This window comes from Bos grunniens, chromosome 17 (genome assembly GCF_055505025.1).
Source record: "Bos grunniens cultivar Pamir isolate PY7600 chromosome 17, Bosgru_T2T1.0, whole genome shotgun sequence".
Taxonomy (NCBI): Eukaryota; Metazoa; Chordata; class Mammalia; order Artiodactyla; family Bovidae; genus Bos; species Bos grunniens.
The window spans coordinates 69,121,527-69,144,839 of record NC_141181.1 but is presented as its reverse complement, the minus strand read 5'-3'; the positions used below and the strand labels follow the sequence as shown (position 1 = coordinate 69,144,839).

The following is a 23,313-nucleotide window of genomic DNA, read 5'->3' as shown; positions in this document are numbered from 1 at the left end:
AGAATCCCTCGCGCTTCCTCCACTTCCGCTCTGTTTCCGCTTTGATTCGCAAAGGTTTCTGGGAAGGGCGGGCCTCTCCCCAACGGGAGGACTACGAATCCCAGCAAGCAGTTCACGGCGTGAGGGCGCCGGAGGAGGAGCTCGGAGCCGTCGGGCCCCGCAGAACCAGGTATGTTCTGTGAAGGGGACATCGAGGGAGAGTTTCTCCTTACCCCCCGCGGGAGGACTTGGGCTCTTCCAACTAGATCGGCGAGCCCCGCGGCGGGCCGCGCAGTTTAACACGACGTGGACTGGATACATGGGCGAGGCCTGGATGCCCTATCTCAAGCTTGTTCCCATTCCTGTCGCCTCTGTCAGCCCCAAGTCTAGGTCTAGAGTTGGAACCTATGGCAACAAGTCGGGTCCAGGGGGCTGAATCCCTCTGTCCGACCCCCGGGGAAGAGGCGATTCTGCCCCTGCTTTCTATACTCCTCATCCCTGGGTTTCGCAAGCTGACAACCTGGCTTGGAAGACGGGAGACCTAGATCCACTTATTCCTTCTGGGGAATAGAAATAGCAAGAACTTAGGAGGACGAGGGCGATCCAGTAAATGTTTTCTAAGAGGCCCTGGGCACAACGCTGCGGATCCAGCGGTGAACAAGTCCCTGCCCTCATGAAGCGCTCCTTCTAATGTGTGTGGGGAGGGGCAGTAATAACAAGTAATACTTAGAAGAGCAGAAGACAGGTTGATTGGGGAGGGAGTGGTGGTAATATTTTAGCCAGGGTGCCCAAGAAGACACTTAACCTTAGACCTGAGTGAATGAATAGTAGCAGTTCAAACAGGAAAACATTGGTGCAAAGGCCTTGAGACTGCTCTGTCCTGGGGTGTTCCAGGGGAAAAAGTAGAATGGACTGTGAGGAGCTCAGATCAGCTCATATCTGGCCTTGTAAGCCACAGTAAAAAGTCTTATTTTTCCTTATTGCACTAGGAAGCCACTGATGGATTTTAAGCTGGGGTGTGACATGATCTGATTTACTTTCAAGGTCATTTCTGGCTGCTCTCCAGGGATCAGACTGAAGAGGGGAAGTTGCTGTGGTGGGAGTGGAGGCTGGATGGTAATTTAGATTAGGGTGTGGATTAGAGTAGTGATCAGATTTGGAATGTATTTAGGGGGTGGGTCAAACGGAACAAGCTGACAGATGCATGTAGGGGGTTCAGTTCAGTTGCTCAGTTGTGTCTGACCCTTTGCACGCCGGGCCTCCCTGTCCATCACCAACTCTCGGAGTTTACTCAAACTGAGGTCCATTGAGTCGGTGATGCCATCCAACCATCTCATCCTCTGTCATCCCCTTCTCCTCCTGCCCTCAATCTTTCCCAGAATCAGGGTCTTTTCCAATGAGTCAGCTCTTCACATCAGGTGGCCAAAACATTGGAGTTTGAGCTTCAACATCAGTCCTTCCAATGAACACCCAGGACTGATCGATCTCTTTTAGGATGGACTGGTTGGATCTCCTTGTAGTCCAAGGACTCTCAAGAGTCTTCTTCAACACCACAGTTCAAAAGCATCAATTCTTCGGCGCTCAGCTTTCTTTATAGTCCAACTCTGACATCCATACATGACTACTGGAAAAACCATAGCCTTGCCTAGATGGATCTTTGTTGGCAAAGTAATGTCTCTGCTTTTGAATATGCTATCTAGGTTGGTCATAACTTTCCTTCCAAGGAGTAAGCATCTTTTAATTTCATAGCTGCCAGCTACACCATCTACAGTGATTTTGGAGCCCCAAATAATAAAGTCTGACACTGTTTCCACTGTTTCCCCCATGTATTTGCCATGAAGTGATGGGACCGGATGCCATGATCTTAGTTTTCTGAATGTTGAGCTTTAAGCCAACTTTTTCACTCTCCTCTTTCACTTTCATCAAGAGGCTCTTTAGTTCCTCTTCACTTTCTGCCATAAGGGTGGTGTCATCTGCATGTCTGAGGTTATTGATATTTCTCCCGGCAGTCTTGATTCCAGCTTGTGCTTCCTCCAGCCCAGCGTTTCTCATGATGTACTCTGCATATAAGTTAAATAAGCAGGGTGACAATATACAGCCTTGACATACTCCTTTTCCTATTCGGAACCAGTCTGTTGTTCCATGTCCAGTTGTTACTGTTGCTTCCTGACCTGCATACAGATTTCTGAGGAGGCAGGTCAGGTGGTCTGGTATTCCCATCTCTTTCAGAATTTTCCAGTTTGTTGTGGTCTACACAGTCAAAGGCTTTGGCATAGTCAATAAAGCAGAAATAGATGTGTTTCTGGAACTCTCTTGCTTTTTTGATGATCTAGCAGATGTTGGCAATTTGATCTCTGGTTCCTCTGCCTTTTCTAAATCCAGCTTGAACATCTGGAAGTTCACGGTTCATGTATTGTTGAAGCCTGGCTTGGAGAATTTTGAACATTACTTTACTAGCGTGTGAGATGAGTGCAATTGTGCGGTAGTTTGAGCATTCTTTGGCGTTGCTTTTCTTTGGGATTGGAATGAAAACTGACCTTTTCCAGTCCCGTGCCACTGCTGAGTTTTCCAAATTTGCTGGCATATTGAGTGCAGCACTTTCACAGCATCATCCTTTAGGATTTGAAATAGCTCAGTGGAATTCCATCAGCTCTACTAGCTTTGTTCTTAGTGATGCTTCCTAAGGCCCACTTGACTTCATATTCCAGGATGTCTGGCTCTAGGTGAGTGATGTAGGGGGTACCGGAAAGAGAAATCGAGGATGACATCAAAGTTTTGACTTCAGCAACTTAAAATCAAAGGAATGATTTTAGCTTCTCTTTGGCCATGTTAAGCTTGAACTGCTCCTTAGATGTCAAGTGGAGGTGGTTGTTGTTCAGTCGCTAAATGGTGTCTGACTCTTTGTGACCCCATGGACTGCAGCACACCAGGCTCCTCTGTCCTCCACTATCTCCCAGAGTTTGCTCATATGCATGTCCATTTAGTGGGTGATGCTGTCTAACCATCTCATCCTCTGCCGCCCTCTTCTCCTTTTGCCTTTGATCTCTCCCAGCATCAGGTCTTTTCCAGTGAGACAGCTTTTTGCATCAAGTAGCCAAAGTATTGCAGCTTTAGCTTCATCATCAGTCCTTCCCAGGAACATTCAAGGTTGATTTCCTTTCCTTGACTGGTTTGATTTCCTTGCAGTCCAAGGGACTCTCAGGAGTCTTCTCCAGCACCACAGTTCAAAAGCTTCAGTTCTTCGGTGCTCAGCCTTCTTTATGGTCCGACTCATATCCGTACATGACTGCTGGAGAAACCACAGCTCTGACCACGTGGAGCTTTGTCGGCAAAGTGATGTTTCTGTTTTTACTACGTTGTCTAGGTTTGTCATGGCTTCCCTTCCAAGGAGCAAGCGTCTTTTAATTTCATGGCTTCAGTCACTGTCCACAGTGATTTTGGAGCCCAAGAAAGTAAAATCTGCCACTGCTTCTGTGCAGAGGGTACTAGCGATATGAGTCTGGAGTTCAAAGGAGAGGTCTGAGCCAGGGATAAGTCATTTGTGTAGGTGTGGCATCGAACAGCAGGGACCGGACTGGAAACCTGGATCCACCTCTGACTTGTAAAAGCAACTGTAATGTCTTATTAGGGGATGGGGAGGGAAAATGTGAAATGCTCTATAACCATGACCAGTTATTTTCTATTTGCAAAGCATCTTGGTAGCCCGTTGGGGCAGGAGGTTGTGAAGCTTCTGGGAAAGAACACTTGTATCTTGCTGACAGCTAGTCTGGCTGATGGTGAGTTAAGAGGAGGGAGGAATTATTTTAGGTGAGATGGGTAGGGACCACAGGGAGTTAAGGTGTGGCTTATTTTTATTTTTTTGCCTTTTTAGTTAATTCTCATTTTGGAGCAAGACTTTATAAAAAAATCGAATTTTCTTTAAGCTATTGCTTTCAGTTTAGAAATTATTATTCTATGTGTAAACCTAAAAAAATAAGAAAAATAACCTTTACTTTCCCTTTGATTAATATTTGAACTTAAGTTGAGCAAACAAAATTCCTTTTAACATTCAGCCCTATCTTTAGCCCAATTACATTCCCTTACACATTTAATTCCACTTATACATTTAATATATTTGATTTTCCTTTTAAATACTTCAGAGATATACCCTAATAAGTATAATATCCCCAGAATACTTAAACAATTAACTAGAAAAGCCAATAAATTAAATTTATAAATGTGATAAATTTTAAGTTATTGTAAACAGTTTGATACTTTAAACAGACTTAGTCATGTTCTCTTATGTCACATTTTCTCATTCTGGGGATTCAAAAAATACTGGTTCCATCTCTGTCATGAGATGAGAACATGGGGGGCACTCTTAGAAGCTTTTCTAGCACCCCAGGTGTTGCGTGCAGGAGTTTAATACGCAGCCAGCGTTTCCAACCATTGCTAACTCCTCAACTTAGAATAACAAGTCTCATAGAATCACTGACAGGTAATTTATCAGTCGTATGCTTGTGCTCGGCCACTCAGTCATGTCAGACTCTTTGTGACCCCATGAACTGTAGCCCGCTGGGCTCTTCTGACCATGGGATTTTCTAGGCAAGAATACTGGCATGGGTTGCCATTTCCTCCTCCAGAGGATCTTCCTGACCCAGGGATTGAGTCCACATCTCCTGCATTGGCAGGCAGATTGTCTACCACTGCACCCACTGGGAAGCCCATTTTATCAATTATCTAACTACAAGTTTTAATTTTTATATATTTTAAATTGGAATCAATTTAATCAATTCCTGAAAAACCATGCTTTTCTCTTGTATACTCAATAGAAATTCTTTTCAGTGAGATACTTTTAAATACCAAGTATACACTGATTATTAATAAACTTAGGACAAGAACATTAATACAGTAATCGAGAGAAATTTGCATTCTAACCAGGGAGTCTAGCACCCCCTAGCAGAAAAGTGTTTGAAATCCAGTCAAAGAAAAGTGTTTTATCCACTTTTCTGAGTTATGCTTTGCTTAACTCAGATTATTTGAGCAAATTATTTGCTCTTCTACCTCTATTTTCTTTTCTAAAAATTGATTGTCTACATTAATCAAATTCCATGAAAAGTGAAAGTCGCATCAGATTCTTTGCGACCCCGTGGACTCTACAGTCCATGAAATTCTTCAGGCCAGAATACTGGAGTGGGTAGCCTTTCCCTTCTCCAGGGGATCTTCCCAACTCAGGGATCGAGCCCAGTTGTCCCACATTGCAGTGGATTCTTTACCAGCTGAGCCACAAGAGAAGCCCAAGAATACTGGAATGGGTAGCCTATCCCTCCTCCAGCAGATCTTCCCGACCCGGGAATCAAACCAGGGTCTCCTGAATTGCAGGTGGATTCTTTACCAACAGAGCTATCAGGGAATCCCAGTCAAATTCCTTACATATATCTTTAAAAAAGAAAAAAAAGATGTATTCATTTGTTCTTTTTTACCGTGCTGGGTCTTCATTGCTGTGCGCAGGCTTTCACTCCTTGTGGAGGGCGGAGCTTCTCTTTGTTGAGGAGCCCAGGCTCTAGAGCGCAGGCCTGGTAATTGTGGCACATGGGCCTAATTGCTGCCATAGCATGTGGAATCTTCCCGAACCTGGGATCGAACCTGTGTCCCCTGCATTGGCAGGTGGATTCTTAACTGCTGGACCACTGGGGAAGTCCTCTATTTTCAGTTTTAAACTCTCCTGGAGTGTGACAGGAGACTTAGCTAGTAAGAAAAGTGTTTTATCCACTTTTCTGAGTTATGCTTTGCTTTCCGGTCAAGTCGGGGTTTCAGCACACGGAGGGTGTTTGTAGACCAGCAGATTTCCAACTGGGACACGAATTTGGGGGCTGTGTCCACCCAGAGTGACTGCCTTCAGCAGAGGCTGCCGGTGGCATGCAGGGGAAGAGAAGGTTGATGAAGAGTGGAACCTCAGTTCTCCAGGCTTTTGTTTCTTCGGGGTATCTGCTGCTGCTGCTGCTAAGTCGCTTCAGTCGTGTCCGACTCTGTGCGACCCCATAGACGGTATCTGCTAGGGGGCTGCTAGACTCACTGGTTAGAATGCAGATTTCTCCAGATCTGCTGAGTCAGAATTCCTGAGGATCCGGTTCAGGAGGTTTCATTTTTAATAAGCTCCTCACCAGGAGCAATGGAAAAATTTGAGGAGTTGTTTTCAGAGGGTTGATCTGATGCTGCCCAGGGTGGGCTGAACTAAGGAGGCTGGTCCAGAACCCGCCTGCCAATGCAGGAGACAGGGGTTCGATTCCTGGTCTGGGAAGATCCCTTGGAGAAGGGAATGGCTACCCACTCTGGTATTCTTGTCTGGGAAATTCCATGGACAGAAGAGCCCGGCGGGCTATAGTCCATGGGATCTCTGAGTCAGACATGACTTAGCGACTAAATAACAACGACAAACCAGATGTTATTGAAATAAAAATGTGAGAAAAAGGAAATAAAGGGCAGGGGGAGGCTGGTCTCCGTGTGAAAGGGTGAGATGTGACTTGGGCAGCCGTGGCAGAGAGTCCTGTGGTATTGGGAGCCCAGGCTTGGGGGTGGTGGGGGGAGGGTGGAGAAGGGAAGGGCAGAGATGTTTTGGAATTGGGGCGTGTGGTTCAAGAGCCTCCTTCGGGTGATTTTTTACCTCTCCTCTTTGGAGCTCTGTCGTTTCAGGAGGTCAGGATGAGAGAGCTGCGTGGTTGCTACAAGACCCCGAGGGCATCTGAGGGAGACCCTTAGCATCTCGGGGGTCCCATCAGGGGAGACATTTGGGCCTCCTAGGCGCTGCTGTTGGGGCTGGGTCCCAAGCAGGCAGTCTGCAGGCCTCCCGTGTGGGGCGGGTCTGATGCCACCGACTCCAGGGGCGGGCATATGCGATGCTGGGATGTTGCCGCGCTCCTAGTGGGCGCGCCACAGAGCCGCCCTCTGGCTGAGGCTTGCTGTTTACCTGGGGTCTGGCGGTGCCGTAGTCAGAGGAAATGACAGGTGAGCCCGAGGGCAGCGTGTGGAGAGCACAAGCCTGGATCATTACAGGCTGCCTCCCAGCCCCCGCGGCCGAGCTGTTGGCTTATTTTAGCCTTGTGCCAAAGCCAGCTCTGGACCCGAGCTGCTCGCGATAAAAGGAACTGAGAATATCAGTAGCGCAGCCTCGGGGGCGGGGGGGCGCTGGGCCCCGGGCGAGAGGCGGCCCTGCAGCTGCAGCAGGTGCCTGGGGTGCGCCCGCCGGCCCTCCCGCAGCGCTCGGGTTGATGAGAGGCCATCAGGGTCTCTCCCAGTCGCGGCTTTGAGCAAATTAGGAAGTGAGTGTTTCTGAATGTGTGTCCCCACCTGTGAAATGGACGTCCTGGTGTCTGCTCAGGGGTCTGTGAGGATCAGGCAAGAGAATGCCTCGCGAGTCAAATCTGACTCTCTTTTCTTCCCTTCTCCTCCTCCCCGCATCTCAGCTCATTGGTCATCCTTTCCTCGAGCCCGCCGGGTGTGGGCTAAGTGGGCCGGGGGGCTCTGCTGGGGACAGAAGCCCTACGGGGAGGGTGGCAGACTCGCCCTGGGGGGCTCGTGTCTCTCTTCTAGTCCTCATGCTCGTCCCCATATTCAAGCTTATGGAGAAGAGGGTGGGTGAGCCGGTGAGCAGGTGGCACGAGGCCTCGGGCAGGTGGGCAGGTCCCTCGCTCGTCCCAGCAGCCACGCTGCGTTTGACCAGGTGCAGCCTCCGGACGGACAGACAGCGCTCTCTGCCCTGGTGGAGCTGTCTTCTAGCGGGGACGCAGCCCGTTTGACAGTAAATCAGCGTGTGAGACGAGCTCTGGAAAACAGAGCAGGTGGCGAGAGGGACAGACGTGTCTGCTGCTGAGACTTTGGCTGCAGTTTTGAATCAGGGGGGAGGAGTGAGCCCCCCGGGTGACGATGGCAACAGCAGTCACAGCCTCCACTCTCCGCGGTGGTAAATTCACAGCGGCGGCGGGGTTCCCGTTTTCTAGCTGAGGACAGACCCTGGGAGGTGAAAAGGACTTTCCAGAGGTCACCCAGCTGATAAGCGGTAGAGCTGGAACTCAAACCCAGGCCTGTGTGACCCCAGAAGGTGGTCCCCCCCAGCCTTGCCCTCTGCCAGTGGTCACGAGGAGCCACTCTGTCACCTGGCACAGGTCCAGGGAGCCAGCAGATGCTGTCGCCACTGCAGACCTGGTCTCCAGGAGTGGGCGGGCAGTGCCGCCTGTGTTCCCGGCGCGGGAGCGGAGCCGGCTGGTCCTGTGTTCCCGGACGGGGCTGCGCTCACATGGTGCAGAGCGTCCTCGGAGGACGGGGATGAATCACGGCTGCGGAGAGGGCCCGCTTACTCAGCACCCCATGCTGGCATCTGGGCGCCAGGACATGGCTGGCCGTCCCCACCCCCGCCCCTGCCCTGGCCTCCCTCTCAGGACTGCCAAGTGCGGTGGTGCAGGCTGTGCCCTGTGCAAGGACTCCTGGCACACTCCGCCTGCCGAGTTGTGTGTCTGTCCAGAGGGCTCTGCAGCCGCAGCCCCTCCTAATGTGCGCCAGGACACTGGAGCAGGAGGTCGGGAGCCCTGGAGGTTCACACCTGGGCGGTACCCGGCCAAGGTCACCTTGCTGGGGGCCAGCTTCTGCCCAGGGACAGGGCCTCTGCCTCCTGGGGTCAGGCCTGTGAAGGCGGCAGGAAGTGCTGGCCCCTGTAAAGCTGCTCTACTCCCCCAACCGCATTCCGGGGCACGAGGCGGGGGGTGGGGGGGTGGGGGCCGCACAGCTGCAGGGCAGGCGGGGGTCTTAGGCTGCCATGGGGGCTGCGAACTAGTCTCGTGCCGCCTTGTGCTGGGTGCTGCGGACGGCTCACTTCCCCTCTCCTGGCCTCGCTTTCCTCATCTGTATTATGGAGCAGCTGATCACAGAGGTCACTTGGGCACTGATACCCTGGCTTTTTGGAGGCCAGCAATAATGATGGTGATGACGGACAGTGTCTCTTGAGGGCCTGCTGTGGGCCAGGCTCTCTGTTATGTGTCTCTGTGTGTGTGTGTGTGTGTGTCTGTCTGTCTTTGTGCTTTTAGAGATCTCCTGGCCTAGCTGCCTACCTCCTGCTTTCCATGTGGGGAGACTGAGGCCTGGAGAGGGCACGGGACAGAGCCACAGCCTGGCAGAGCCGGGATGGGATGGACAGCTGAGCACTTCCCTGCCCAATGAGGGGTGGCTCGGGTGGGCAGCGGGGAGGAGGCATGGGTGGGTGTTGCTGCTGCGGCAGCCCTCAGCTGAGACTGGTGTGTCCCCTGAGGTTTGTGTATGTGAGAGACGGGAAAACACAGACACACGCAGCCCAGCCCGAAGCGCTCATCATTTGAACTGGTGTCACTGGGTAGGTTGAGGGAGGGGTGTGTAATCTTCATTTCCTGGTGGGTTGGTGGATGGCTTTTCCAGCAGACTTGAGCTCCGGGCGTGACGAGACTTGCTATTCTTCCTGGAGGTGTGATCTGGAGCACCCCAGCCCCTCTCTGAGCCTCAGTTTCCTCCTTTGTAAATGGGATCATGATACATACCTCCTGAGACTTGAAGGGGCCATGTGGTCCTGGGGGTGTTGTGAGTAAACAGCAGAGGAAAGCTGTCATCGGTGTGATCTGTTGGGAGGAGACTCTCTTAGCCGTGGGGAGTGTGGGCTCCAGAGCCATCCCCGCTGTGTTCTCAGCCAGGCCTGGCCGCTCTCCAGCAGCGTGATCTTGGCTCAGTCATTTCCCTTCTGGGAGTCTCAGAGCCCTCATCTGAAACCTCACCGGTTGTCCTGAGGATTCAGAGAGAGGACGCCTTCTAGAGCTTTGAGCCCAGTGCTGGCCTGTGGTAGGTGCTCGGTGGAACCACATACTACATGACATTTATCCTGCGCTCGAGCAATGCCAGACATCGTTAGCGTCATTTACGTTGCTAAGTCGCAACTGACTCTTTTGCGACCCCATGGACTATAGCCCACCAGGCTCTTTTGTCCATGGATTCTCCAGGCAAGAATAATGGAGTGGGTAGCCATTTCCTTCTCCAGGGTATCTTCCCAACCGACGGGTCGAGCCCCCATCTCCTGCATTGGCAGGCGGGTTCTTTACCACTGAGCCCACCAGGGAAGCCCTCTATTGCTATTTCTCTTTTACTAATAATTCATTTGGATAAGCAAACTTCTGTGTGCTGCTCTCTAAGCAATTAGCCAGCCAGTCAGACCCATTGCCCCGTATTCCTAGCTTGAATGTAGAGGCCTGGAGGGGTCTGGTGTCACACAGCTGGCTTCCCAGTGCCCTGGGGGGTTTTGCTCAGGGGAGTCTGCCAAGTGCCCCGTTCCATCACAGCCTCCCGAGGGACGCCCCTCCCCTGGCCCTTCCCCCTGCCCGTTCCTCTCCTCTGAGCTGCTTCAGGCCTCGTGAACGGCTTGGTTAAGCACTCCGCCGTTAAACGTTCATCTCTTACAATTTCAATCCAATTCCTATAAGTTTATTGGCAAGACGGGGTGTATTAGAGCTGCCAAATTTAATATATCAAGTCCGTGTGTCTGGGATGTGGTTTCTCAGCAGTAATAGGAGAAGAGAGGTTTTATACGTTTTCATTTTGAGTGACTGTCTGCTCCTGATCCCATTACTGCCCTTGACTTAATGGCTGCTGTCTGCCACAGGAGCGGCCTTCTCCAGGGGGTTCGTTTGTCTCTGTGTCCCTCCCCATTATCAGGAGGGATACATCCCAAGATGTATCTATCCCCCTCTGGCTGCCCTGTGGATCGGCTCTCAGCTTTAACTGTATTCTCCGGGCCCCAGGAGGCGGGGGTTTCTGCTGCTGGCCTGGGCTGTTACCTGGTGACCCTTGGGGAAGTCACTTTCCCTCTCCCGCTCTGGGAAAGGAGGGGTCAGACTGTAGGACCTGAAAGGTGTGGGAAGATTCTGGGCTCAGCCCTTTGCCTATCCCACTTGATGGCCCCAAGTGGACCCGTCTGTCCTCTCGTCTCGTGACACCAAATGGGGACCCAAGGGCTGGCCATGAGCCACAGAGTTGCCACCTGCCTCTGGCTGCGGTGGTTACCACCAGTGAGGGGCCTTATGGGTCTGAAGACCCTGAACTGTTTCGTTTTCCTCCGTGATCACCACCTGAGCCATCAGTGCCTGCATGTCTGCCCGAGCCCTCTGGCTTCTCTAAGCCTTGAGCTGACTATGGAAGGGCGGACACCGGCGGCGGGATCGTCGGGCACCGGGGGTTGCCTTCCACGTACCAGAGTGTGACCTTGGGCAAGTCACTTCCTCTGTCTGAACCTGTTGTTCCCATAAGGAAAATGGGAATTAATTCATTTGTTCAACACACATTTGGTAGCCTTCTCTGTACTGTGCACCACTTTGGGGGCTGCAGCAACACACAAAACAAAAATATCCCAGCCCGCAGGCATGTATATTCCTCTTGAAGAAACAATATAATAAACATAACAAATAACATTACTTCAAAGGTGGTAAAGTGGAGCAGGGAATGGGAAAAGCCAAGCGGAGGTTCTGCCATTTTCAATGAAGTAGTCCGGGAGATTACTGAGAAGGTAGTGTTTGAGCAAAGATGGAAGGAGCACAGCTCTGAGAGGGGAGATGAGAGGTGTGGGGGGCCCTGCGGGGGGCCGGCCAGTGGCGGGCAGGTGGCCTTCTCCAGCCTGGCTGCAGGTGAGAACCCCCGGGAGCATTGAAACAGGCTGATGCCCTCGGCCTCACCCACAGTGGCTCTGCTCTCACCGGCCTGGGGTAGAAGCTGGGCATCAGCATTGTTAAAAGAGGGACTTTCCTGGCGCCCCAGCAGTTAAGACTCCACACTTCCAGCGCAGGGGGTACAGTTTCCATCCCTGGTTGGGGAACTAAGATCCCACATGCTATGTGGCAGGGCCAAAGAAATAACAAAATTGAAAAAATGAAATAAAATTGAGGGGGGTAAAAAAGTAGGATTGTCAAACAGTCCCTCCAGAATGTGGCATCGCAGGCAGGCTCTGAGTATCTGCCCGTGTGGTTCCTCCCAGGCTGTCTGGGAGCCTTCCTCCCCTGGCACAGGCCAGGCCCCCGGCGCGCCCCTCTGCACTCCAGGTGGGTTGGTGGCGTGCCCTCCACGCTCTGACCCAGCGCCCTGACCTGCAGGCAGTGGCAGCTCCCAGCGCGGGTCACCATGGGGAAGCGTTACTTCTGCGACTACTGCGACCGGTCCTTCCAGGACAACCTCCACAACCGCAAGAAGCACCTGAACGGGCTGCAGCACCTCAAGGCCAAGAAGCTCTGGTACGACATGTTCCGAGGTGAGTATTGCAGGCCGGGCGGCCCGGCGGGGGAACCCTGGTCTCCAGTCGCTCTGATCGTCCATGGAGAAGCGCTGTGGGCCAGCGACCATCCTGGCCTGGGCTCTCTGAAGAGCCAGAGAGAGAGGCCCGGGCCGCTGGCCCCTGAGGCAGACGGGCCCTCGGAGGGGCATGTGGCAGGCGCATTCCTCTCCCCACAGTCCTGACTGGAGGCTCCGTTCTCAGACCCCTTGCTAGGCTCTGGGGTACACCAGGGACAGGGAGAGGGCCTCTCTGAGGAGCTGGTGTTCCAGCCCACAGCTTAGGGACAAGCCCGTGCTCCATCCTGAGCAGGTGTTCTTGTCGCAGGAGAGAGGGCGAGGAGGAGGGGCTGAAGCTGGCCACGGGGCTGGGGAGCATTTGGCGCGTGCCTGGCTGCCCAAGAGGCTCTGAAGACCGAAAGGTGAATAAAACAGGGCCCCTCTGCTCCATGACCTTGCGCCCCGTTATGACAGCGTGGTCAGGGCGGAACCCCGTCCTGTCCAGGCCTCCGTGCCCTGCTGACCTTTCCCTCCAAGCTCCAGCCACACTGGCCACGGCCAGTACTGTCCCCTCTGCTGCCAGGCCTTTCCTGCTGTCCTGCCCTCCCCCAGAGAGTCCTCCGGGACGCCCTCTCTGACCCCTGGGCCAGGGCAGGTCATCTGGCCGCGTGCTAGCTGTTTACCTCGCTCATAACCGCATGGATTAGTGTGACTGTCGGAGTGGAAGGAAGGACCAGGTCTGACTTGTCCTCTGCTAAATCCTCATCCTGGCACAGCGCCTGGCGCCCAGGACGTGCTCGGGAAATGTTTGCCGGGCAAATGTCTCAATGAACGAGCAAACAGACCCAGGGCAGCGGGGCAGCTGTTCATCTGGAGAGCTGAAGCGAGAAGGACCAATGCGGTCAGACCGCAAGGAGCCTTGAATGCCGAGCAGAGGGGCGGGGCCTGGGCTGGGGGTTCTCAACCCTGGGTGCACTTCAGCATCACCGAGGAGCATTTTAACAGTTCTCAAGCCCTCCCCTCAGATGAAATAAAACAGAAGCTGGGAAAGACAGGCTGGGGCTCAGTAGACTTGAAAAGCTGCCTGGAGCTTCTGCCGTGTGGCTGGAGTTGGAGCCAGCAGCCAGATGCTGGACAGCCTGGAGCCCTTCCCCATAGGGTTGTCTTGACAACCTTGTCAAGACTCAGACTCAGCCCCTCTTCCAGTTTCACTGTCCTGCCTGGGAGATGGGTGGCAGCGGAGGCTCTGAGCAGTGTCCAGATGCCTTCCACGGGCCCACCTCCCCAGGGGAAGCCTCTGGCACCAGCGGGGTGGGCTGAATAACAGGCCTAGTACTGACAGATGGACCTCGCCCCACGCTGCCAGCCCCACCCACGCTCCGGCAGGCAGGCGGGAGTGAGTCCTCTGGTAACTAACTGCAGACCTCAGCAGCCCAGCCCCGCCCCTGGCCACCAGCTGGCCCACCTGAGGAGGTGAGGAGCCCCCATCAGAGTCAGCTACTCACTGCTGGTGCTCAGCTGCTCAGTTGTGTCCAACTCTTTGTGACCCTATGGACTGTAGCCCTCCAGGCTCCTCTGTCCAAGGGATTTCCCAGACAAGAACTAGAGTGGATTGCCATTTCCTCCTCCAGGGGATCTTCCTGACCCAGGAACTGAACCCGCACCTTCTGTGTCTCCTGCATTGCAGGCAGGTTCTTTACCTGCTGATCCATCAGGGAAGCCCAACACCAGGGAATCAGCAGCCACACGGGAAAGGGCAGGGGCTTGAGACTCACAGCTAGGGGTCAAACTTGGCACTGCCAGTTCCTGTCTGTGCCCCTTTTCCTTGCGTGAACCTCAGTATTCCCATCTGCAAAATGGGCCTATTTGCGTATATGATGGGTTTATGGGGAGGTCATGGAGTAAGAACTGCTCCTGTTGTTTGAGCTTCCACTTCTGGCTGCATGTTGGCATTACCGGGGACACTGGTGCTGAGGCTGCTCCCAGCTGCACTTTCCTGGCAAAATTCTAATGTGTGACGTCCTCTGCCAAGTGCTGTCCATCCATTAACTTACTAAATGTTCACAGCAGCCCTGCCAGGTGAGCGTTTTCCTCCCATTTGACACGTGGGGAACCCAAGACTTGGAGAGATTAAGCAGTTTGCCTGGGGTCCTGTGAACCTAGGCCCCGAAGCCCCTGGTCTTTCCTTTACCCCAGTGGCCTCTGGAAAAGGTGGTGGACAGACAGGGAAAGTGCACAGCCCAGGCCTGGCCACGCCCTCCTCCAGGGCAACGTGAGGGCTCTGTCAGGGCACTGTCCTCGTGCGGCTCACTCACTCACAGATTTTGACCAACTGATTCCTTGCCCACCAAGGAGCACACAAGGTTTAAACTCCAAACAGAATTTAAATTCTAACATGTAAGATTTAATATTCAATATGGGATTCCCTGATGGCTCGATGGTAAGGCATCGGTCTGCAATGCAGGAGACCCAGGTTCGATCCCTGGGTTGGAGAGATCCCCTGGAGAAGGGAATGAGAGAGAGTCTCAGGAAGTTGCAGTGACAGTATGCAGAAGTCTTCTGATTGAACCTGGGTCTCCTGCACTGCGGGCGAATTCTTTACGGTCTGAGCCACCAGGGAAGCCAGGGAAACCCACTTCCCTGGTGACTCGGTCAGTAAAGAATCCGCCTGCAGTGCAAGAGACACAGGAGATGCGGGTCTGATGCCTGGGTCAGGAAGATCCTCTGGAGAAGGAAATGGCCACCCACTCCAGTATTCTTGCCTGGAAAATCCCATGGACAGAGGAGCCTGGCAGACTACAGTCCATAGGGTCGCAAAAGAGTCAGACATAGCTTAACAACTAAACCATCTGATGCTATGCTATGCTATGCTAAGTCGCTTCGGTCGTGTCCGACTCTGTGTGACCCCATAGACAGCAGCCACCAGGCTCCCCCGTCCCTGAGATTCTCCAGGCAAGAACACTAGAGTGGGTTGCCATTTCCTTCTACAATGCATGAAAGTGAAAAGTGAAAGCGAAGTCGCTCAGTCGTGTCCTAGCGACCCCATGGACTGCAGCCCACCAGGCTCCTCCATCCATGGGACTCTCCAGGCAAGAGTACTGGAGTGGGGTGCCATTGCCTTCTCCGAAACCATCCGATAACAGGACTTAAAAAAAACTCCCCAGGTGATCCGCCGTGCATGGTTGACAGACCTGACCTCACACCTGTCCTGGCTTTGGACTGGGTGGGGCTGAGGTCTCCTGAGGCTCGGCTCCCTCTCCCCGCGTCTCTGCCCGTGGTCGTCCCCTCTTTCCCTCCTCACTGGGTGAGGTGCTCTCCCCTTCCCTGGTGTCAGTGGTGGGAAGTGCCCATCCGCAGCCACAGTCTGAGCCCAGCTCCTGTCTCCTTGCAGACGCAGCTGCCATCTTGCTGGATGAGCAGAACAAGAGGCCCTGCCGGAAGTTTCTACTGACAGGTAAGGTGCCCTGCTCGGTCCAGGTCCCTCCCTGCCCCCCCGCCTGCCTGGGACCCATCTGGCCTGCCCGGACCTCTGCACAGCGCGCCCCCCGCCCTCACCCCAGCCACCACCCTGAGCCTGCTTCATGATCTCAGTCACCGGGGGCCTTCCCAGGGGCTTGTGCCTTATGACAGCCAGGGCTTGGTCCTCAGCTCTTCAGACCTCAGCGTGTGATTTTATCAGGTCACCCAGGACAAGCAAGCGCTGGGTGAGCAAGAGCCTGTGAGTCAATCCAGGAGACACCGATGGGTGTAATAGACTGGCTGATTAAGTTAGCCTGGGAGCCCGACCTTCACCGCGCCCTCCCTCCTGGCAGGCACAGCTGGAGATGCTAACAGGTCAACAACAGCGAGAAGCTTCAGAGTTCACACACAGGATGCTGGGTGTCGCTTTCACTGCCCTGTACCCAGCTAATAAAGATGCATGTAGTTCCAAGAGACAGAAACCTCAGCAAGTGAAGGAGCCAAAGGCAGGTGAAAACAAGGCTAGGAAGAACAGGGCGAGGCCGGAGAGCAGCTCGTCTCCTCCAGGCTGATCCCCAGGTCCTGTGTGCTCACTAAGGGTCTGGCCCTGAGTTTCCTTGCAGCCAAAGCAAAGAGCAACAGCATGGTGGTTAGCAAGGTGTAAGAGGGAGCTTGGCACCTGGACAGGCACTGCTGTTGACCTCGGAAAGCGGGGTGAACGGCTACGCTCCCCTCAGAAGACGGCGCAGCCCCCAGTGTCCCCTGAACAGGTGTGGTCCGCGAGGCTGTCTTAGGACACCTCTATCCCCTGTGTTTGTTTTTTTCCTAATTTTCATTGGCGTCCAGTGGGTTTACAGTGTTGTCTTAGTTTCGGGTGTACGGTAGAGTGGTTCAGTTACACGTGTATTTATATCCACTGTTTGTTTTAGATTCTTTTCTCATATAGGCCATTACAGAGTATTCAGTAGAGTTCCCCGTGCTATACAGCAGATTCTTATTGGTTATCTATTTTATATCAGGAGAGTGTATATGTCAGTCTTAGTTTATCCCTCCCCCAGCCCCACAGTCTCTTAGTTTGAGATACTTTTTAGTCTCCACAGTTGAGATTCGGAAAGCCACCCTGGACCTTGGTACCTCCTTGACAATGCTGCTGTGAAAGCCTTTCTGGGGAAGTAGTCCAGCTACTTGTGCCCCACCCCTAACCATGAGCCATGGGCAGGGGCCGCCAGGGGGGTGGGCACGAGGAAGCAGGACCCTCACAGGGTCCTACCATAGTTTGATGGGACTGGGGTAGGGGGAGTTGACAGGGGACAAGCCTCCAGAGGCTTAATGGAACCCAGTCACTAGAGGGGCTTCCCTGGGGCTTCCCTCATAGCTCAGTTGGTAAAGAATCCACCTGCAATGCAGGAGACCCCGGTTCAATTCCTGGGTCGGGAAGAGCCACTGGAGAAGGGATAGGCTACCCATTCCAATATTCTTGGGCTTCCCTTGTGGCTCAGCTGGTAAAGAATCCACCTGCAATGCGAGAGACTTGGGTTCGATCTCTAGGTTGGGAAGATCCCCCGGAGAAGGGAAAGACTACCCACTCCAGTATTCTGGCCTGGAGAATTCCACGGACCGTACACTCTATGGGATCGCAAAGAGTCGGACATGACTGAGCGACTTTCACTCACTCACTCACTCTAAGCTACAGTGGACTTTGGTCTCCAGCCAGGGAAGGGTTGTGAGCAGGGCCTGGGGGACCATCAGGCGGTTCTGTCAGCCCCTGTGCCCCAGCCAGAGAGAGTGCAGCTACTTCTTCAGGGCTGGAGTGGCCACTCCTCAGTCCCTGACACTAGCTGGCCCCTCCTCAGGCTGCCCCTCAGCCCGTGGGGGAGTCCGTTCCAGCAGTGACTAATTCTGTCCTCCCGTTGTAGGCCAGTGCGACTTTGGCTCCAACTGCCGCTTCTCCCACATGTCAGAGAGAGACCTGCAGGAGCTGAGCGTCCAGGTGGAGGGTGCGTCTCTGGGGGGCCCTGGGCTGGGGGCAGGGGTGCTGGGGGGGTTGTTGCCCTGCGCCTCCCCCCACCCCCTCTTTTGTGACCACCAAGTCCGGTAGCCCGTGGCATCAGGAGCCGCCTTCAGTTCACCCCGGGCACGAGTGGGGAAGGAGCCAGGAGCTCCCATCCGCGTCCCCGGCTGGGTTTACAGTGAGATGCATGGCTTCCTGCCCAGGAGTCCTGAGGGTGTGCCTCAGCCCCACTGGGGCCCTGCTAGCCTGCCCTTCATTCTTGTACACCCACCCGCCCTTCCTTAGTCAGGCCACGTGTTTGGGGTCCCTGCTTGGCCCCTGGCAGATCCCCTGTTGCCGCTCTGGGTCCGCGGAGATGAAGAGAGCACCTTCCCTGACCTCAGGGTGCTCTATGGAAAGGCGAGGTCAGCGTCCGCCTGGAGACTGGCCTGTCCACCTTTGTCTGCCATTCACTTCTTACCGCTGCAATTAGAGAAAAGGGAATTCCCTCTTAGGTGGTCTTTGTCAATCTTCTGCTGCCCCTCACTGAACCCATGGAGAAGCAGCCTTGCGTGAGCCCCTGGCGAGCACGGTGCCTCCGTCCACGTGGCCAGTGAGCGTCTGGGGCGGCCTGGCCTTTGCCCTCATCCCCCGATGGGCCTCGCTCCCCTCTGACCGTCAGACCCCGTGGGCAGTGCCTGCCCTGGGGGGCTGGTGGCAGTGTGGCTGCAGCCCTGGCACAGACAGAGGCCTCTCAGCGCTTTTCCAGGGCAGAAGTGAGGCCCATGGGCTGGACCAGCGCATCCCAGCCACCAGCTGTATCTGCAGCTCCTCCCCACCACCATCTCTCAGAACCGGAGGCCCGTGGAGTGAGGCGTGCACAGGCTCTGCCCTGTTCTGCAGCCTTCGCTGTCTCCCCGACCCCGGGAGGGTTTGGACCCTCCTGAAGACCAGGCTGTCAACACGCATTATCCCGTGTCCACCTCCAGAAAGCTGGGGGGCAGCCAGGGTTTGCTCTCCATTTGATGAGGAAGCAGGGGGAGGCCCGGGGGAGCTGCCTGGGGAGGCAGGTGTCTGCAGGTGGAGACAGGCCAGAGGCTTTGCTCCTGGCCTCCCAGCCTGTGCCCCCCGCCCCACAAGTTTCCACCTGCCGTGTGGGAGCGTGGGGGTGAGTATGCCCCTCACTCAGGCCTGTCTGTCTGTCCCCCCAGAGGAGAGGCGGGCCAGGGAGTGGCCGCTGGATGTCGCCGAGCTTCCTGAGGTCTGCCTGGAGGACTGGCTGGAGAAGCGAGCCAAGCGGCTGAGCTCCGCCCCAAGCAGCAGGTACAGGCCCCGGGGTCCCCCCTCCGTGCCCTCCAGGAGCAGGACCCCAGCCAGCTCACCCTTGTCGCCACCAACTGCCCAGGGACCAGACATGGATGCCCACATAGGACTCCGTAGGGGGCCCACATCAGGGCTCTCGGTCCCCAGGCCCTGGCCAGAGGCTGATGGGCACTCACTTGTAGGCTCCCGTGCCCAGCCTTGGTGGCTCTCCCCTTATAGCAGTCTGCACAGGCTGAAGGTGGGCAGGTGCCCAAGCCAGCTTGAGTCCACATCACCAGGTATCCCTTCCCAGAGGGAGGGACCTGACCATGGTCACTGTCCCCTCTAGACCCTGCCAGAGGGCCACCGTTGCCCTGACCCTGCAGAAGGGGAAGGGAGGCTCATGGGAGGTGTGACTTGTCGGGGGGCACACAGCTCTGAGCGGGCAGAGCTGGGATGGCACAGGGGGGTGACAGACTCCTCGCCGTTGACCTTGAGGAGGGGGCTGGGGTGGGGCTGGCCCGGCTGCTGCCTGGGCCCAGCACTCAGAAGGCCCAGGAGTAGACGGGGTGCCCTTTACCCCTTATATAGGGAGCAGCCTGGGTCAGGAACCCAGGTTCTGCCCTTCAAGGTCACGGCCAAGGCCAGAGCCAGGGCTCCTGGGGCCTTCCACCAGGTATTGAGAGAGAAGGGAGGAAGAGGGCTAAGGGGTGTGCTCAGGAGCTGCCTGACGTGGTGAGGTCGCCCGTGCCTGGCTGCACTGGGGCTGCAGAATCGGTGATGTCTGCGGTGGGGCCTCGTGGCCTGCGGCCCGGCGGCACAGTCTGTGGGGTGAGGCCTCCCCTTGAGGCTCCAATAGGGGGTGAGGGCCAAGCCTCCTGCCTTCTCCATGCCCCAGTGAGGAGAGCTTGTTAAGCTGTTTTAAAATTAATCCTGCTTTTAAATCTGTGCCCCCGACCTTGAAAACACACAGTGCAGCCATGACTCTTAGGTCGGAGCGTGACAGCCCCTCTTTCTGGTCCTGTCAGGAGCCATTATGACCTTGGCAGTCCATCCTCCACACAGCTGCCCCAGCCAGCTTCTAGAGAGCTCCCCGGCCCGGCCCCTGCTGAAACCCTCCGGGCCTCCTCCCCTTCAGGGGAGCCTGGACTCCGCCCACCTCGAAGGGCCCTGGCTAACTTCTCTGCAGCCTCTGTGGCCCGTGGGGGTCGCCTTCTCACCTCCCCCGTCTGGCCTCAGTTGTCAGGACGCTTGGCAGCTGCTTAGATGTGGTGGGCGTTCCTGATTTCGGGGCGCCTTGTGCTATTTCCTCGGCCTGGAACTGCCCCCCACCCCCGCCACGTCTGCCTGGGAGAGTCAGACTCATCCTTCAAGCATTAGCTGAGCTGTCTCCCCTCCCCTGGCCCGCCCCGCCCTGGGCCTCCCCCTCACGGCCCGGAGCACACTGGCTGAGGAGAGCGTTTGGGGAGAGGGGCCCGGCCCGGGGAACCATTCCTGGGTGTTTGTGCCACGGGCGCCTGGTGGGGACGGGTCTGGTGGCCCCTCTACCTCTTGGGGTGTGTCTGTTTCCCCCGTCCGGGGACACCCAGGGCTCAGATGGCTGCCTGACCCACCTGGGGCCACCCAGCCCCAAGGGCTCTGACCCCCCCAGGCCGAGCAGAGCTTGGCCAGCCCTCCTGGTGAAGGGGAGATGCAGGCTGGAGGGGGCTGCTTGCGTGTCCCCCACCCCCACCCTGGCAGACTGACCCTGAGGGACCTGCCAGAGCGGGCAGTGCTGGGACGTGGGGGCCGGCCTCAGACCAGCAGGCTAATCCCTGGCCAGGCCAGGGCTCATTGCGCTTTCCATTGTTGGCACTTCAGATTGTGACTTGATCCGTCTTAATCTCCCCTCTGCACCCCTCTCCGAGCCGGGCGCTCCTGTTCAGCCCAGGCGCCTCCCTGAGACTCTCTCTAACTGGGCCCAGGGCCGGGGACAACAAGAGAGAAGAGAAAGCTGCCCCTGTCCCCGTGACGGTCCCCGTCTGCTCTGTGCGGGCTGGACGGGTGCACCCTGACGGCTTGGGCCTGCGGGCCGGGGGAACATGCCCTTCTCCTGGCGGGAGCCCTTGGCCGCCTGGGCATCTGTCTGGGGTCCAGAGGCAGGATAGGGCTCCCCGCTGGGTCACGCCCTCTCTGTGGAGCAGCCGGGCTTGGCCAGCAGCCAGGCATCCCTTCCAGCAGCCTCGGGGCCTCCCCGCTCACTCCCACCCTTTTCTGCGGCTGCTGGAGTTTATGAACTCTCCCCGACGCCATAAATCATGGTGGGAGCCGCTCTCTGTGCTTTCCAGCAGGCAGCAGACAGCCGAGCAGGGACTTCCCTGTCCTCACGCCACGGGAGGCCCCAGGCATCCTGAAGCCCTGCTCCGGGTCTGAAAGAGGCCCGAACCTCCAGGCCTCTCCTCCTGCAGACTGCTGGCCACGGGGGCCCCAGGCCTGCCGACAGCTGCCAGGACCTCACCTGCACTGAATGCGGGGCCCGGGGATGGGGAGTTGAGGGGAGGGCTGGGCAAGGGGCTGAAGCACAAGCAGCAGCCTGTGTGGGGGTCAAGTCCAACAGGAGCAAGCGGTTGTGGGAGGGCAGCAGGTGGAGCAGACTCCCTGAGGAGAGAGGGCTGCCCCAGGCTGGGCACAACTGGGGTGGGTGCTTCAAACAGGCCCTGGTCCCCAGGAGGTGGCTCCCGGGATGGTGGATCTTAAGGGGGAGGAGAGTAGCGTGAGAAATGAGGCTTTAAAAAAAAAAAAAAATTTAGACAATATTTTTTTTTCCTGATTTCAAAGGCTTGCGTGCTTGTAAAACTTTTCTTTGAAAAGTATAAAAGAAGTAGAAAAAAAATCACCCATAATTGCAGCACTCAGATAGAACCACTGTTAACATTTAGCTGTGTCTTCCAGGTTTTTTTCTTTTTATGCATTTATATATGTTATATATCTTTAAACAAAAATAGTATCATGCTATATACATTATTTTATAAGCTGCTTTTTCTACCCTCCTCACACAGTATGTCATGACCCCTTTCCCCATCAGTGCATATAAGTCTGCCCGCGTTCTCACACAGGTTGCATAGCATTCTCTGCCGTGAACGTGCATATATATTTATCCATTTATTCCTCCCCCACAGGTGGACTCCTTAGGTTCCTCCCATCTCTCACAGCTCAGTCTCTACCCCCAACCCCCACTATTTCCTTGGGCGCATTCCTAGAGGGGAGGCTCAAAGGGCCCGCGTGTTTCTGAGGCTCTGCCTTCCTGAACTGGTGATTCAGGCGGGGCCGGGCGGCCGCCACAGCTGCGGTGGTGGGGAGGGTGAGCTGGGCGGGGGCGGGTAGTGCCCCAGCCTGGGCCGCAGCACCCCACTCTTAATTCTCCGTCCTTCCCTTTGGGTCTAGGGCCGAGCCGGTGAGAGCTACCGTGTTCCAGTACCCCGTGGGCTGGCCGCCAGTCCAGGAGCTGCCTCCGTCCCTGCGGGCACCGCCTCCTGGGGGGTGGCCCCTGCAGCCCAGCGTCCAGTGGGGCTGAGCCCCTCCTCCCTGCGTGGCGAGCTCACGAGTCGGCCACAACCAAGAGAAGGGCTCCTACGGCCGGACACCGAGGCCCCCTCCTGCTGCACCCCATGGAGCGTCAGAAACTCAAGCCTGGGCCTCTCTGAGGCCTGAGTGCTCCCTGCCCGCCCCTAGCCAGGTGCAGCCCTGGTCCTGACTCCGTGCCAGGCCGCTCCACGCCCACCCCCTCAGGAGACATCTCAGAGGACTTCCTTCCGGATGTTTATAAAGCAAGTCTGTCACCACAGCGGCGTGGCTGCCCTTGCCGCTCGCCTGGCGCCCTCCGCTCGGCGCTCTGGCCCTGGGTCGGGAGTTGGGCGAGGTGTGGTCCTCTGGGCTGACCGGTGCTTGGCGCCCTTCTCTTCCCTCAGGGGCCGGCGGAGGCTCAGCGCTGCCGGGCGGGACCAGTCCAGGCCAGGCGTGGCTCCGCATCTGGGGAGGAGAGCTGAGGACCGGGTCTGCCGGCCCGGCCCCCACGTCTGCCAGCGCAGAGCACAGGTGGCTCAGCTCGGGCTGCGTGCAGAGCCGGGTCTCTGGCCTGGATGGTGTGGAGAAGTGGGCTACCCCCAGAGGGCGGGCCCTGGGCTGGGAGAGCGGCCTGGCTAAGCGTCCCAGCACCAGCACCGACATGGGGGTGGGGGGGCTTCCACCCTGGAGGAGCCAGCCCCCTGATGGGTAGGGAGACCACACAGGCGGCCCGGTTG

General features: G+C 56.0%; 1 protein-coding gene across 1 annotated transcript; it reads left to right on the top strand.

Annotated features, from left to right (window-relative positions):
• The first annotated feature begins 81 nt into the window (after nucleotides 1-81).
• ZMAT5 (zinc finger matrin-type 5) lies at nucleotides 82-22,854 on the top strand. The gene is made up of 6 exons (XM_086348634.1): nucleotides 82-169; nucleotides 12,108-12,262; nucleotides 15,674-15,736; nucleotides 17,658-17,738; nucleotides 18,943-19,054; nucleotides 22,457-22,854. Exons 2-6 carry the CDS (start codon nucleotides 12,136-12,138, stop codon nucleotides 22,584-22,586), a joined length of 513 nt encoding a protein of 170 aa, XP_086204760.1. The 5' UTR covers nucleotides 82-169; nucleotides 12,108-12,135; the 3' UTR covers nucleotides 22,587-22,854.
• The last annotated feature ends 459 nt before the right edge of the window (nucleotides 22,855-23,313 follow it).